This window comes from Emydura macquarii, unplaced genomic scaffold, assembly GCF_026122565.2.
Source record: "Emydura macquarii macquarii isolate MOO-44397 ecotype Brisbane River unplaced genomic scaffold, CSIRO-AGI_Emac_v2 contig_431, whole genome shotgun sequence".
Taxonomy (NCBI): Eukaryota; Metazoa; Chordata; order Testudines; family Chelidae; genus Emydura; species Emydura macquarii.
Genome location: NW_027130568.1, coordinates 4,811,563 through 4,826,954, shown reverse-complemented (window position 1 = coordinate 4,826,954; position 15,392 = coordinate 4,811,563). Strand labels below are relative to the sequence as shown.

The window sequence follows — 15,392 nt, the reverse complement described above, 5'->3', positions numbered from 1 at the left end:
GTGACCAACTCTTATATATGCCCAAACGGAAATAAATGAAGGCATGTAAAAGAAAATTAGCACACAAGTTCATATACATTTTCTCAAAACAGCAATGAAATTGGGATATTAGCGTTTCACATGTTTAAGCCCCTATGCAAGTTCTATTAAATATTTATGCATCAAGCATATTTTAAATGCATCTTTAGTTTGTTAAACACTGGGATATATTTAATTAATTTTATGTCATTGCCGAATGTACTACACCATTCCAGAGAATTTGTACTATGTACGGTCCCCCTCTGGATTGTATGGAGGAAAGAACTTTTAAAATGAAGAAAATGTCAGAGGTTTTATCCTAACAACAAATATGCTTCAGATTCCATAAAAATGATTTCCTCTGTCTTCCCCTCAGAAAGAATCAGAACACTGTACCATGCTGTAAGATTATTGTGCCTTTTTTAGTAAAGTTTGTAGCCCTGATTCAAGAGGAGGGAGGGGGGAACCTCCAGAAGAGAAAATTCAGGATTCAAGCTTGCATAAATATATCTGAATGGCAGAGACAACAAATTAAACATATATACTTTGCTGAGAATATTTTTTTAAGTCTAAAAATATTATTGGACAAAAGAAGAAATCATCATCCTCTATCCTTCAAAACAGACAGACTGTATCTGTCTTTCATTTTTCTTTTTCTTTTTTTTAAAACACTGTGGTCCAAAAAATAAATTTAAAAAATATATAAATTTAGCATATCAGTTCAGGCAACCCACAATATAGTGCTAATGAAGCACTTTGCAGCAGTACTGTATCCATGCTACAAACTCATTTCAGGGGACTTAAAAGCCAGATATAGTAAGCAGAAGAAAATGATCCAAAAGGATTTATCATCTCTACAACAGCCTTTTTCTAAATTGGTCTTTACTGAATAGCAACTCCTGCCAACTGCGGATGGGGAAGGTGACATGTTAAAGATATAACATTGATTTAAAAAAAAAAAAAAAAAGGAAAAGAAAGAAAAGTTAAGTCATGGTCACCTTTAAAAATGAAAGCACAAATGTAATACAGCCATAGACAGAAATGCCAATATGATCAATACTACACAAAGAAAATTTTGCAATCCAGGCCCCAGACTCCCAATTCAGAAGTCTCTTTTAGAAGGTCAGATTATCCATAGACTTTTCAAATGCCACTATCTTTGTCAGATGTTAGAAATATTTACTAAATTGATTTGATATCTTTATGTCAAAACAGTCAATTTTCATGACAGCGCCTGAGACTGTTAGCAACAAAGCACTCTTCTGTGTCTACCGTATTAAAACAAAAGCCCTTCTCCTCCTAATTCCAAATACACAAAGGTTAAAAAAATGTAGCATTGGGGATAATTTTAAAGCCCTTCCTCCCCCTCACCAAAAAACTCCCAAAATCAAATTCCAACTATGAAAATGCAGAAGGGAAAAGTAAAAAAATAAAAATAAAAATAAAAAAATAAAAAAATGTGTAGTGTAGAAATTAGTTTTCAAAAGTCTTGTCACATATCATGAATCACTTTAATTCATAGTTCCTACAATTAGGGAGATTTGTAGATTTTTTTCAATTATGCCATTAGTAATTCATGTTTAACATTTATCTAAATACTTCAATTTCCATTTTAATGCTATGTATCATTTTTCAAAACTGTTTTTAAAGGCCATTTTTAAAAGGACAAGAAAAAATTATATGGAAATTCCAAGAAAATTCAACCCAAATTTCTCAAAGGCAAAATAACATGTACAAACTATTAAATCATTTAGGAGAAAGGAGGTTTCCAAAGATATGCTGCATAACTATATTCCATCACACAGCTATATCAATTAGTAAGTTTTAAATTAGGGCAGTTCTATGGAGGTGTTCAATCAGGATGCTGGGAAATCATTTGCACTGTATACCTAAATTTTGTAATATATCTACCAGTTATGTTTTATCCACAATTATCTTTATAAAATAGGGCATTTTAAGACGACAAAAATTCCATTCTACAAGTTTCATTTGACTTTTACTTATGGTTGAATACACATGAAATGAGCTCTGAATGCATAAAAATCACAGTGGATAGCAGCAAAGGACTTGTGGAAATTAAGGAGAATTTGTTCATTCACATTGTGATTATTTTCTGCACATTGATGAAAGATAGCTATTTCACACTTCTAAAGACCTTGAGATCATTCTTTTAAAAAAAACAAAAAAACAGCCCCCGAAAAACAAACAAAAAACACCAAACAAAAAACAAACAAAAAAAGATGCATTACCCTTCTTTACACAAAAAAATGAAATATTGTTATGGCAGCAAAAGATTTTGATAGCAATGAAAATTTGTAAACCGTATTCAATCTTTCTTTTTTGTTCCCAAAGTGCAAGATGCAAGATTCCCATAAGCTTTCAGTAGTGCTTTTCCTGTAAATAATCCTTCATTTTGTTTGGCAAAGGCAGTTTCTGGATCAGGTCTATTCTAGTATACTGACGTATAACAAAACGACACAGGTACTGTAAGGAACGCACCTGCATAAACCGAGATACTGGGTTTGTCAATCTCACTGGGTAAGTTGCAGATCCAGGCAATCGAGACCTTGAATAGCAAAAAGCTCCATTTTCAGAGTCCCTGATTGAATGTTCAATTAGATCAACAATAGAAGTATGTCCCTCCACATCTGGTTGTTCATAAAAGCTAAACCTACCGTTTGAATGTTCAATTCTAGTATGAAGAGTTTTACCATGGGAGCGAAAACTCAGGCTTAAAAGGTAACGGTCATCAGAGCTATCTCGAACAAGAAATGAACCATCGGGCACATTCGCCAGTTTTCCCTCTGCCTCCCAACGTGTGATAGGGCCCCAGTACCATCCTTGTTTTGCAAGTTTTTTCAGTTCCTCTGTGAGGCTCGTCACAACCATAGGACCACTATTTTGTACAGAGTCATAAACTCTTCCAACTCCTGGGGCAGAGTTAGGATCAAAATTCAAATGGCAGCGCATACTTTCAGCCACATGGGCATCTGTGCCATTCAGTCCATTAAAGTTCCTTTGGATTTGATTATTCTGCATCGGAGGTAGCAACGGTGAGAGTGGAGGGACATCACTGTGATTAACTCTTGGGCTTTGCAACATGACTCCTGTGGTACCAATCAACAAGCCATTCACTGCCTGGTCCACAAAGATATCTGGAGCAACAACAACATCTTGAGCCACCTGACCCTCATCTTCATGAAAAGCATTTCCGCCCATTTGAGAAGAAACAGTTGAAACTTCCATGGGTGAGGAACTATCCAAACAGTAACTACGTGATCCTTCCAAAGGATACATTCCCTCATCTAAAGGCACAGTATACTGAATGTAGTCCTGAGGCATTAGTCCAATAACTACAGGCACATGTTCATCAATGTGAAGATGCAGGTCCCCATTCTGAGATTCTGTACTTTTTAATGTATTATTTTGTTCTTGAAACACACTATCTGACTGTAAGTCATGGAAGTCCTTTCGAACACCATTCAGTGCTGGGCTTGGGTTAGAGGAGTGGACCAACGCCTTGACTTTCACTTCCATTTTGATACAAGTCTCTTCTGAGTTTGTCGATCGAAGGGGCCATGGTGTTGGACTATAATGGTGGTTACGGAGGGATGTTGATCTTAGAGGTCTTTGAGCTCTCACATCTTTAAAGGTTATTGGAGCAGACGAGGAAGAAAAGGTATCGTCATCAGCAGAGCTTACAGATGGCGTGCTGCTTTTCCCTTTCTGCTTTTGTTTTGCTGAAAGCCTTCTTTTTAACGTACCCATTAAGCTTTCACTTTTTGATCTATTTTTGCCACCTTTTTCATCTTCACTGTTGACTTCACAGCCAGCCAAATCTTTACCATAGCAGCTGCCAAATAAGGAGTCATCTTTTCCAAATTCACTTAATGATGGCTGTTGAACCACTACAAAGTCACTTTCTTCTTTGCTTTTATTTAAATTAAAGGACTTGCGAATTGTTTTGAGACTAATTTTCTTCATTATGACGAGTTACCAAATCTGGCTGATCAAAAACTCTTCTGGCGTTTTAGCCTTAACACATGTAGAGCAGCCTCTGCTTCATGTATATATTTTATCCAGCCTCATTTAACTTCAAGAGCCATTTCCTGGAAACAAATAAAAAAAGACATTTAACTTCACAAAAGAAAATATTTTAAAGTTATCTACGAGCATTGTAAATAAAATAAAAACTACAGAATTTAAGAGATGGGCACCAAATGAATGCAAAGCTGTACTTAGGAAATCCAGGCAAGTTCAAGAAATGACTTTAAAAGTACTACATCTGCTTTTGAGTCCCTGCCAGGTGTGTTGCTTTTACAATCACTTTTTCTATATTCTTTTCCTCTCTCCTTTCCTGTGTGAAATGCCAATCCAAACACAGGGGAAGCAGACTAACAGTTGAGGATGATACTGGATACAACAAGCTTCCTACTCAAGAGCTAGATTGTGACTCGTCCTAACATGGCTGGCCATGAAAGACCTTGTCTATGTGAGGAAATTTCCCTGTGTAGACAAGCCCTAAGAGACTTCCACCCACACCCTGCCCTTTGGTTCTCACATCACAGGTCCAGGTATGGGGGTGGAGAGCAGATTCAGCAAGGTGTACCTGCTCAATACTACCTCTTACCTCCACATCCCAAGGGTAGGTAGGCAGAGAGGAGTTGGAAGTAGGTGGAGCCTTGGCTCCATGGCCTCCCACCCCTCAGCTGAGATGAAATGGTACAAGGGGTGGTCTACAATAGGCTACTTCCTCCCTACTCCCAACCCAGAGAAAGTGGGACAAGAGGGAAGGAATTGTGATTAAGTCACACAATTCTTTCCCAGGGCTTCTCCTGCAGCAGCACAGCTACATGTTACTGTTTACTCATGAGCCATGCAGCCTTGTAATATACCTTTATAATTTGTGTACCACAACTATATTCACTCAGTTACTAACAACCAACCTTAATTTTTTGGTATAAATGATTACAAATGGAGCTCCTCAAGTGAGTAAGGGCTGCAGGATCAACCCAAACATTAATTTCAGGATTTCTGTCACACTTCAAAATGCCTTTTAATTTAAAGAACACTAAGAAAAAGCATGTGGCTACAGAAATAGATAACCACGAAAAACATTTTCTCGCTATAAAGGAGTAGTAATTAAAATGGAAAGAAGAGTTTCATTCACATAATTGGACGTATAACAAGCCACTAATAATAACAATAACAAAACCAAAACAATCACCCTCAGATCTTATCTCAAGGTAACACTTTTTTTTAAAAAAATGAGGCAAATCAAACAAGGAAATTCAGGGATATGGGTATTTTTAAAAAATCTCTTTCATTCACTTTTCAAAGGTTTTCCAAACTCCCTTTTGGTTACAATGAGTTTGGGATAGCTGAATTAGTCACAAGTGGCAAAGGAGGGAGTAACTAACAGAAAACTACACTGGGTGCTGGTGAGAGAAAGCCGTATGTAGATGAAAAAGCCAACATGAGGAATAGCAAGTAGGTAGTCACTTTTGGAAGTGGGAGGCTGTCTGGTCCAAATTCCATTCCAATATGGCTTGGATCTATGACTGGCTAGCAAGGTTTGCAGGCACTTCTGCCACTGAGCAATTCTTAAACATTTTTTAAAATCTAAGGAAATACTCAATCAAAAAACATTAAAACATATGGATCCAAAAACTGTCAGTCATCCATAAAACTGGTGTACTTCATTAAAACTAAAATCTGAGGAACACCAGAGAAGCTAAGGAAATCACCAGATGTTTATCACTTTTCCTAGCTTTGTCATATAAAAACACATTTGATTTTCAGTTGTACAAAAAAATGTACTTTTCAAGTTCCAGGCAAACACTAATAATTTTGAAATCACTAATAGCTTTTATAAAGTTTAATTCATCATCCATGATAATTTTTTCAGTGTGAAATAAATAGATTCATGGTTTAAAAATGAAAGCAACTATCATACTGATAAGGAATACAAGAGAACTGTGTCACAAAATGACACTGCTATATTTTAAAATGCTGTAGCTGACAATATTTTCTCCCTTGTGGGCCTCTTGGCCTTGTTCTATCAACAATGAAGCTGCACATGTATAACACCACTATATTCCTAGAGCTCCACTTTTTCTTTTAGTTAAGAACAGTGGTTAGGGTTCAGCATCATACCACAGACACTATTGTTATAACACTCAGAATTTCTGAATCTACTTAGAAACTTGAACATTTATCAGATTTATTTTCATCATGCTAGTGCTGAAAGAAAGATCTGCCACTTTCCACTGCAACAATGAACACTATGTTTTAGCATAGAAATCTTCTGAATTGTCAGTCTATAACTTCTGGTAGCTAATATATTTATTAGGTAAATAAAGCATATTATGTGAATGATAGTTATATCTTGAAGTTATAAAAATTTATGCAGGATAATCTTGGTATGTCCCAGGGTACCAGTTTAATTACCCATGAATAAGCAAGGTGATCAAATGAATTATGGTCCTGGCCTAACGCCCATTGAATTCAACTGAAATACATCTATTGATTTCAATGGGCTTTTTATTAAGTCCTATTATGTATTGGACCAGTCTGCATTAACAAGTCACTGAAGCTTGGTCTAACTTAAAAATTATATTGACCTAACTACCTTGCTCAGGGCTATGAAAAAATTGCCACCATAAACACAGATGCAGCTAGATCGATGGAAGAATTCTTCTGTTAACCTAGCTATCACGTCTTGGAGAGGTGGATTAACTACATTGACAGAAACACCCTGTCCATCGAGATAGGAAGTGTCTACACAGCAGCGCTAGAGTGGCACTCCTGCAGCACCATACATGTTGCTGTATAGGGTAAATGCACCCTTAGCCTGTCTCTGTCTCAATTCTTCCAGATGTAAACTGCTAATAATACTTACCTCTGAGAGGTATGTAGGCTTTATATAAGAGCTGTTTATACAGCTCTTTACTGACATTCAGACAGATGTGCCAAGAATGAAGCATTTAGGAACTCATTGGGACACTTTTGCATACACAGATTGGGATATAGGGATGACAAAAATTAGTATATGTATTATTTCATGGAACACATCTTGACATGGTGTTAGTTATAAAAATAGTAATTAACACCAGAGGGGAAACTTCATTAAGAACTGTATAAAAATTACAGTATTATTGAGCCCCTTTACAGAAGTGCTTTCTCAGTGGCACCTCCTGCATAGTCAATTTTAATAAGAGCTCTAGAAAGGTTTGCTTCAGATATCTGCTGCTGTGAATATACTGCAATTTATGCCACAGTATTCCAAAAAGTCTAGTGGACAATATAAATATTTTAGGAATACTTTGAGATCAAAAGTGGTAGAATGCTAGACAGACAAAATGAAATGAGAGTAGAGACAGCCATGGAGTAAAGAGAGAAAGAAAAAAACCCACTGATAGTCCAGAAGCTTTGTTTTTTTACAATCAGATTTTTACTAAATATAATTTAGAAGAATACACAGACTATTAAAGTCTAGGCAGGCTACAAAAGATTTACAAGCCTACTAGTAGATTAACACCCAACAAATAAGTGTATTCATCTTTGTGCCAGCACAAAGAATTCAGATTGGATCTACATACCCTACACTGAAAGAAAAAAGGAGAGTCAGTATCTCAACATTAGTCATATGCAGACATGACATGATTAAAAATCAATGGAAAGATTTATAAATAAAATCTTTTTCTGTTCAGAGATCTTCTGCTAAGAATATGAATAGATACAGAGTATAAGGCCAGAAAGGACCACTGTGATCATCTAGTGTGACCTGTAAGACATGGGCCATAGAAATTCCCTGATCTAATTCCTGTTTGAACCAGATCATATATATTAGAAAAACATCCAATCTTGATTTAAAAATTGCCAGTAATGAAGAATCCAAAACAACTGTTCTTGTTTCAATGGTTAATTACTGTCACTGTTAAAAATTTGCACCTTTTTTCCAGCCTGAATATGTCTAGTTTCATCTTCCAGACATTGGATTTTGCTATACCTTTGTCTGCTAGACTGAGGAGCCCATTGTCAAATTTTTATCCCCATGCAAGTACTTATAAACTATGAACACGTCACCTGAATTGTCTCCTTGTTAAACAGAATAGATTGAGCTCCTTGAGTCTTAACACTGTAAGGCATGTTTTCCAATCATTTAATCATTCTCATGGCTCTTTGCTGAACCCTCTCCAATTTATCAACATCCTTCTTGAACTGAGGACTCCAGAACTGGTCACGGTATTCCAGCAATGGCTGCACCAATGTCAAAAACTGAGGTGATAAAACTTTCGTAATCCTACTTGAGATTCCTCTGTTTGTACTTCTATGGACTGAATTAGGTCTTTTGGCCACAACATCACACTCATGTTCAGTATATTATCCACCATGATCCCTAAATCTGTAGTGGAGTCACTGTTTCCAAGGACAGAGTCCCCCATCTTGTAAGCATGGCCTACACTGTTTGTTCCTAGATGCAGTTCTTTACATTTGGGTGTATTAAAATGCAGATTGTTTGCTTGTGCTCAGTTTACTAAGCAACCAGATTGCTCTGAATCAGCAATCTGTCCTCTTCATTATTTACTACTCCCACAGTTTTTGTGTCATCTCCAAACTTTATCAATGGTAATTTTATGAATTCTACCAGGTCACTGATAAAATCGTTAAATAATGAAGGGCCAAAAACCAATCCTTACAGCACCACATTGGAAACACACCTGTTTGATAAGTCCCTGCTTAAAATTACATTTCAAGACTTGACAGTTGGCCAGCTTTTAATCAATTTAATGTGTGCCATATTAATTTTGTATGCTTCTAGTTTAAAATAAAAAAGGCACGTGGTACCAAGTCAAATGCCTTACAGATGTCTAAGTATATAATCTATTACCTTTTTCAACCAATCTGGTAATCTTATAAAAAAAAAAATCAAGTTAGTTTGACAGGATCTATTTTCCATAAACACATGTTGATTGGAATTGTTACAGTATTGCTGTATTTAAAATGTACCCTAACAGCTAAAAAATGTCACATGTTTGAAGAAGCTTGACATATACTTGCATATTCAAAATATTCAGAGCAGTTTCAATTAAATCATTGTGTGTCAAAATGGTTTAAATAGCACATCTGGCACCTCAGTCATAATGGTTTGTGTGGGAGTATGTCAACAGAAAGTTTGTGTATTTGTATTTATTCAGCCTTTACTCTTTTTACCTATTTCATATGTCTAGATTAACTATAGCCATTTCCGGAGATAAACACTATTTACAATGTTGCCAAAAGATATTACACTATAAGAGGTCAGGTCTGGAAATTAATCTCAGACACACAACACTTTTTCTCCTTAAAAAATACAAGAAGCAAACATCTGTACATGGCCAAACCTGAACAATTACAATTCAAATGATAATTCTGATGTACTAAATAGAAACTAAAAATAGAATCACAAATTGACACAGAGCCGCTCCGTAACATGTATTTATAGAATTTACACTTTCCTATAATTAGGGCTGCAAGTTTGTCACAGTGGTGAAAAAAACTCAGATACTGTGACTTTTCTGTTTGTATGTGTGGGAAGGCTGTGGGCTGCCCCACCAGCCCTGTGCTGAGCTGAGTGAGGGGGCATGCTGGAGAACCAGACTGCCCTGCACCCACTCCACAGTGGCAGCTCCTGTGTCCTACAGGACTGGGCTCACCTCCACTCTAGTGTTTGCCCAGCTGCCCTTACATCATGATTGGGGGGGAGGGGAGGAGTAGGGGAGAACAGCCTGGCCAAGTCTGAATGAGTGGCATTCTGACCTGGTGAGTGTGGAGTGGGCTTGCACAGGGTGGACTCGCTCAGGTCCAACCCCACAGGACACAGGAGCCACTACTGCCCGGAGTGAGCATGGGGTCGGACCCACCGCTGCAGGGTGAGTGTGGGTAGGCTCACTCTCCAGTCGCCCTCCCTGCACCAGGGTCCCCCCCAACTTAGTAGGCTGGAATCTGGGTTTCAGTGCTGTTGCAAGTCATTGGTGCCCTCCAGGCAGGGGATGAAGCAGTCATGGCAGAGGAGGAGAAGGATGCTGGCCTGCTATGATTTTGAAGAGGTAGAGTTCAATTTCATTTGTCAGAGCATTTTTTTGATAAAAAATGCCATGACACATCAGTTGCCCTTCCTATAATTAGATGTTTTAATTAATTAATTTGTCCATGTATTTCCATCAAACAGAATAGGAAAATATTTAACTCGATTTTTAAACTCACAACTGCACTATGGCTACACTTAACGCATACTATAGGTATAAATTTAGAAATACAAAAATCCCAGTTATAATAAGTTATTAGATTTATTATAGTTTGGGATAAAGTACAATAAGGCTTATCTACAAAGTTTACAACACAGGCAAAAACACATCCTGTTTCAGAGCATTCAGTACAACTGTGCACAGAGATAAACTGAATAGAACAATATAGACAGTACCCACAATCAACACTCAACGCATAGCTCTGGAGATTTACAAAAAGGAATTTATGTTTGTTTTAAAAAAAGGACAAGTTTCTGAAACACTTGGTTAAAGCCTAATACTGAAAACAGGAGAAGTACATAGTTAGCCTTGGATTTGGAAGCATCTTAATAGAAATGCATAGTTACCTAAAGTTGTGTATTTAATTACCATAGGTAATGGGCCACTGGTTTTTAATGCTGAATGTGCAATTGATTTGAAAGGGAAATTGTGCTTACAGAAGAAACTGACATAACATAGCCCCAATTTACTAAGAAATATGTGCATCAAAACTTTGCACTACACATTTAACAACCACAGACACTTATTTTTATTCTGTATGGATTCACACCAAGTTTCCAATACACAGTTTAAATTTTTTTAATCCTAAACAATATATTAAAAGCCTGCACTTAACTGAGTCAAATTTCTTTACTGATGGAGCACAACCACCATCAGGTTTCAATATACAGAACTAAAGAATTCACAGTAGTTTAATTACTTGCATAATTCAGATTTCTTATCAAATCGACTACTCAAATTTACCTTAAAATGAATACCTCTGTGATCTGGGAAGCTGTGTCAAAGCCAGCATGATCCAGTGCTATATTTTCATTGCTGTATTATGGAACTACTTGAAGAAGGTTGGGGCAAATAGGAAGTACAGTTATTTCTGTACATATCAATTGTTAAGAAATGGTCCTTTAAAAGCTACCACCATATATTTTACTTAACACCTCATAACTTACCCACAGAAGTTGAACCTTTAGTAATATGGTAAGAGAAGATTCTGTCTAATGAGATTTTCCCACCATCCACCCTCAACACTTCAAACAATACTTAAAATGTTTAATGAAGGTAATAATGTCCATGTCCATACTAGACACTACAAAAAAATTCCAGGTGGGGAAGATTACAAACTGCACAGCAATCTTCCATTTTTTCACTGTGTCACAAGCACATTGGAGACACTGCTGTTTTCTTTTTACTAAACTTTGACTACATTCCTGGGTCAAAGGTGAAAAATTTTGTTTTCAATAAAGTCATTTCAATCTGAATACTTTTTTATGTTGTTCTAAATCTTTCTGAAAACAAAGAAACACAACAGACCTGTTTGGGACCAGCCTCAGCACCGTTTTAAATAACAAGGGGGAATCATACCAAAGCCCTTTCTATCTCCTTGTTTTTCTTTGGAACTCTGCTGCTCAGTATGGGCCTTGTAGCTGAGAGTAAGAAGTGCACATACATTCTTTCATAAGCAAGATGGAAAGAGGTAAAAGCAATTCAGAGGCCCTTATGGATTGGTGAGATAGATAATTCACCGCATCTTACACTTCCACAGTTTAGCAGTAATTCAGGCCCTTTCTAGTCTAACAATAAATAGAGATCTATACCCTAAATATTCATTATTATCCACCAAGCATTTAAACCTTCCAAACGTCTATAAAATAAATAAAACGTCTATAAAAGCCCCTTTTCCCAATGGCAAACAAACTACATTCAGGTATAGCATATCTTCCTCTAGCTTCAAACACAAAATAGCTAGTCTTATCTGTTCTACAATTCTTTTTTACCTGGATATACAAAGCTCAAGTGGAAAAACTACCCATCAGTAATAATGCTCAATCAGCACATACAACAACCCTGGTAACACCCATTAATCTTTAAAATAGCAGAAGGTCCACCTTTGCTAATAGATCGAAAAGTAGGAGGAAAACCACATTAATTAAAAAAAACCTTGTCTATGAAAAGTTTCTGCATCACTAACAGTGCAATCAGTTGTACAAAAAATGACAACAGAATGCAAAACTATTTAAGCTTATGCCAGACTGCAGGGTTGGGATCTGAGGACTGACCTCAGGCAGCATCACCTTGCTTGCTAGTCTTTGGCCTCCTGATAGGAGGTCAATCCATAGCCAGACCCATCACTTCATGGGCTGAAATAGGCCCTTTTCCCTACTTCACCGACCTCTGCCTGCAGTGATTCCCACATGTCTTTCCACATCTGTCTGGTTATAGTTCAAAGTGATATCTAGGTATGTTATTTCTTTGTATGTGACGTGAAAAGTTTTGATTTTTTTCACACAATTGTGTGAGTTGAGTTGTGCAGTATGTATTCTAAGTACGAGTCACATTTCATTTTTCTTAGTGTTTCACAGGATTGCAACTTTGGGCAGTATGTCCTGGCAGCTACGATTAAACTTTAGTGTCTGGGGCAATGATTAGATTTAAAGGGAGGTGGTGTTTGGGAAAGTCCTTTCCCACAGGTAAGATATTAATCTACCTTCCCATCCTGATGAGGATTAGATATACAAGAATTTGAGTTCTCTCTGCATGTGGTTCTCTCATACAGTAACTCAGAAGACACTATGTTTAAGACTGGAACTTTTCAGTTCTATTGAGCCCTGTGACAGTTGGGATGCTCAAAATATAAGAAGTTGGGCAGCTGGTAACAGTTCTAATGTTCTGTTGCTCCCTTCCCCACCCTTTTTCACTGCTGCTAGGACAATGTTTCCTTTAGGTATTATCTTATTAAAGCTGTTTTAATAAAAGTTACAGACCCTTGGCTAGAATTACTTAAAATTGTTTCTGTCCTCATAGCTGAGGGCAGGGAACAACTTTTTAAAATATATTTTATTACAATGTAACAAAAGGTATTCAGCAGGGGACAGTTCCCAAATTTATTTATTTGAAGAGTAATAAAAGCAGACTACAAATTTATGTAATGAAAAAGAAAGGGAGAATGGAAAAGATATTTGTAAGACCATAAAAGGACCTACATTTCTCTAAAGTAGGACAGTGTCTGAAAAAAAAGAAAACACATAGCAGTATCAACAAATGCTTTTAGTTCTGGAGAGCTATAACACTTGTTGAAAAGAGCACAAACCAGTCAGTCATCCACATGAAAGTATTGCCAAAGAATTTTATACAACAGAGTTTGTCTTTTAAATCCCAATGCATTTCAAAAAGCAATTTTAGAAACACAGTACAACTGTTTAAGGTGTGCACTGAGAGGTTAGAAACAATAAAACAAAGCACTTTCTCAAAGCAATTTCCTGGTCAGCATTAGTCTAATCATTCTTTTATTATTACGATTCCAATAGCTTGACCTCCAGCAGCAGTTTTCAAGCCTTTCCCTAAAAGAGAAAGAAAACTGGCTGAAGAATAACAGCAGTTGAATGCTCGTACAGCATTAAAACACTACTCCAATTTTCATGTTGATACTGCAGTTACAGTTTTTATTTTATATTGTGCTGCTTTCAGTTGGTATTTCTGGAATAAATAAACATTGTAAGATTATCCATAGTTCCTGATTTGAAATATGCACCCATCTCAGAGAACACAAGTGCACATGATGTGTAGGCAACTCAACAAGATAGCCCCAAACTCATACCAGGAATGATATCCAAAAGAACAACCTCCTCTCAATGGTCACATAAGAAATTGAATATGGTCAAATTCCTACACTGATTTTTCCCCCCCATTATGCTGTCTATGGAATGAAAAGAAGGGCCAGAAGAAAACATAATCCATGGAACACTCTACTCAGGTTTGTCTACAATAGCAACTTATATCAGTATAACTACGTAGCTCAGGGGAGTGGAAAATCAACACCCCTGAGCAATGCAGTTATACTGACCTCCCAGTATAGACAGTGCTATGTTGATCGGAGGACTTCTCCCACCAGCATAGCCACCACCTCTCAGGGAGGTGGAGTATCTACCCCAATGGGAGAAGCATCAGTGCAGCTGTGCCACTGCAGCATTTTAATTGTAGACAAGCTCTCAATTAATCTTATACATGGGCTGGTCTGAATCTGAAGAGAGAGTGGAAGGTTACAAAGAAACAAGAGAGAGTAATGGTACGTAACTTTTACACTAAAGATTATGTGGACCTCAAATTTAGAAATATATCATCATAATTTACTGTGTGATAGCCAATGAGATTTATTGTTGGTGTAAACTGTAATGGTGACTTATCCAAAAATACTAGGACCAATCACATAATAAAAAACAACACATTTTGTCCCCATTTTGTGTAGTCAAAATGAGGGATTTTTTTAATTTGCATGTGCTATTTGTATGTGTAGGTATGCATTATTATTGCTAAATTTTTTGTAATTTGTATTTTTCCATTTCTTAATACTTGACAAAGTAATGACCCAGATTCAGAAATGTATGTAGTTTGTCATGAACAGACTGATGTACGTATTATTTCTAACCAAATATAACTCTCAAAGGTACTGCAGCAGAACCTCAACTTAGACAACAAATTGTAAGAGGACATGGTGATATCAAAATCAAAACTGAAGCAAGAATGTGAGAATGGTCCACACTGCCATGCTAGTTGTAAAGAGATCACAAGGCTGCCATTGTTCCTCACCACTTGAAGACTGAAGTTGATGCCGGAGAGGTGAGAAAGATGCTGTATGTTTTGTATGTTGCTCCTCTCCCTCGATTAAAAGCTGCTGAACTGTATTTAAAAAATACTGATGCACTTCCTGGCCAGGGTGTTCAACCTGAAAATGAATACTGGCCTTCCATTTCAGTTTCCTTGTAACTATCACCAAATAGCATTTATGCCTTATATTGGACTTTGAAAGAGCACAGACATCATTAGTTATGTCTATAATTCAAAGTACATTATGAGGTCTTACTGACTGGAAAGAAAGGAGGAATTTAACTATTCTACAGCTCAGGTGAGCTGTCAAATACCATTTAAAAGAAAATCAAGGCAGAAAACCAGTTTTCATTTTGAACTGCTGGTTGGACATGCTACTCAGCAAGCTGGCACAAGACTTAAGTGCAAGTTGGTCATCAGGCAGTAAATGGTTCAGTTTCACTTTCCCAAACTTGATGTTTGATCATCTGACAATATGATTTCCCT

At 36.9% G+C, this 15,392-nt stretch overlaps 1 protein-coding gene across 3 annotated transcripts in view; it reads right to left on the bottom strand.

Annotated features, from left to right (window-relative positions):
• Nucleotides 1–1,992: 1,992 nt before the first annotated feature.
• SOCS6 (suppressor of cytokine signaling 6) overlaps nucleotides 1,993–15,392 on the bottom strand; it is a 29,970-nt gene continuing 16,570 nt past the window's right edge. For all 3 annotated transcript variants that reach the window (XM_067537492.1, XM_067537494.1, XM_067537493.1), the window contains exon 2: nucleotides 1,993–4,127. In XM_067537492.1, coding sequence (XP_067393593.1) covers nucleotides 2,398–4,002 — 1,605 coding nt within the window. In that variant the 5' untranslated portion in view covers nucleotides 4,003–4,127 and the 3' untranslated portion in view covers nucleotides 1,993–2,397. The remainder of the gene's footprint in view (nucleotides 4,128–15,392) is intronic.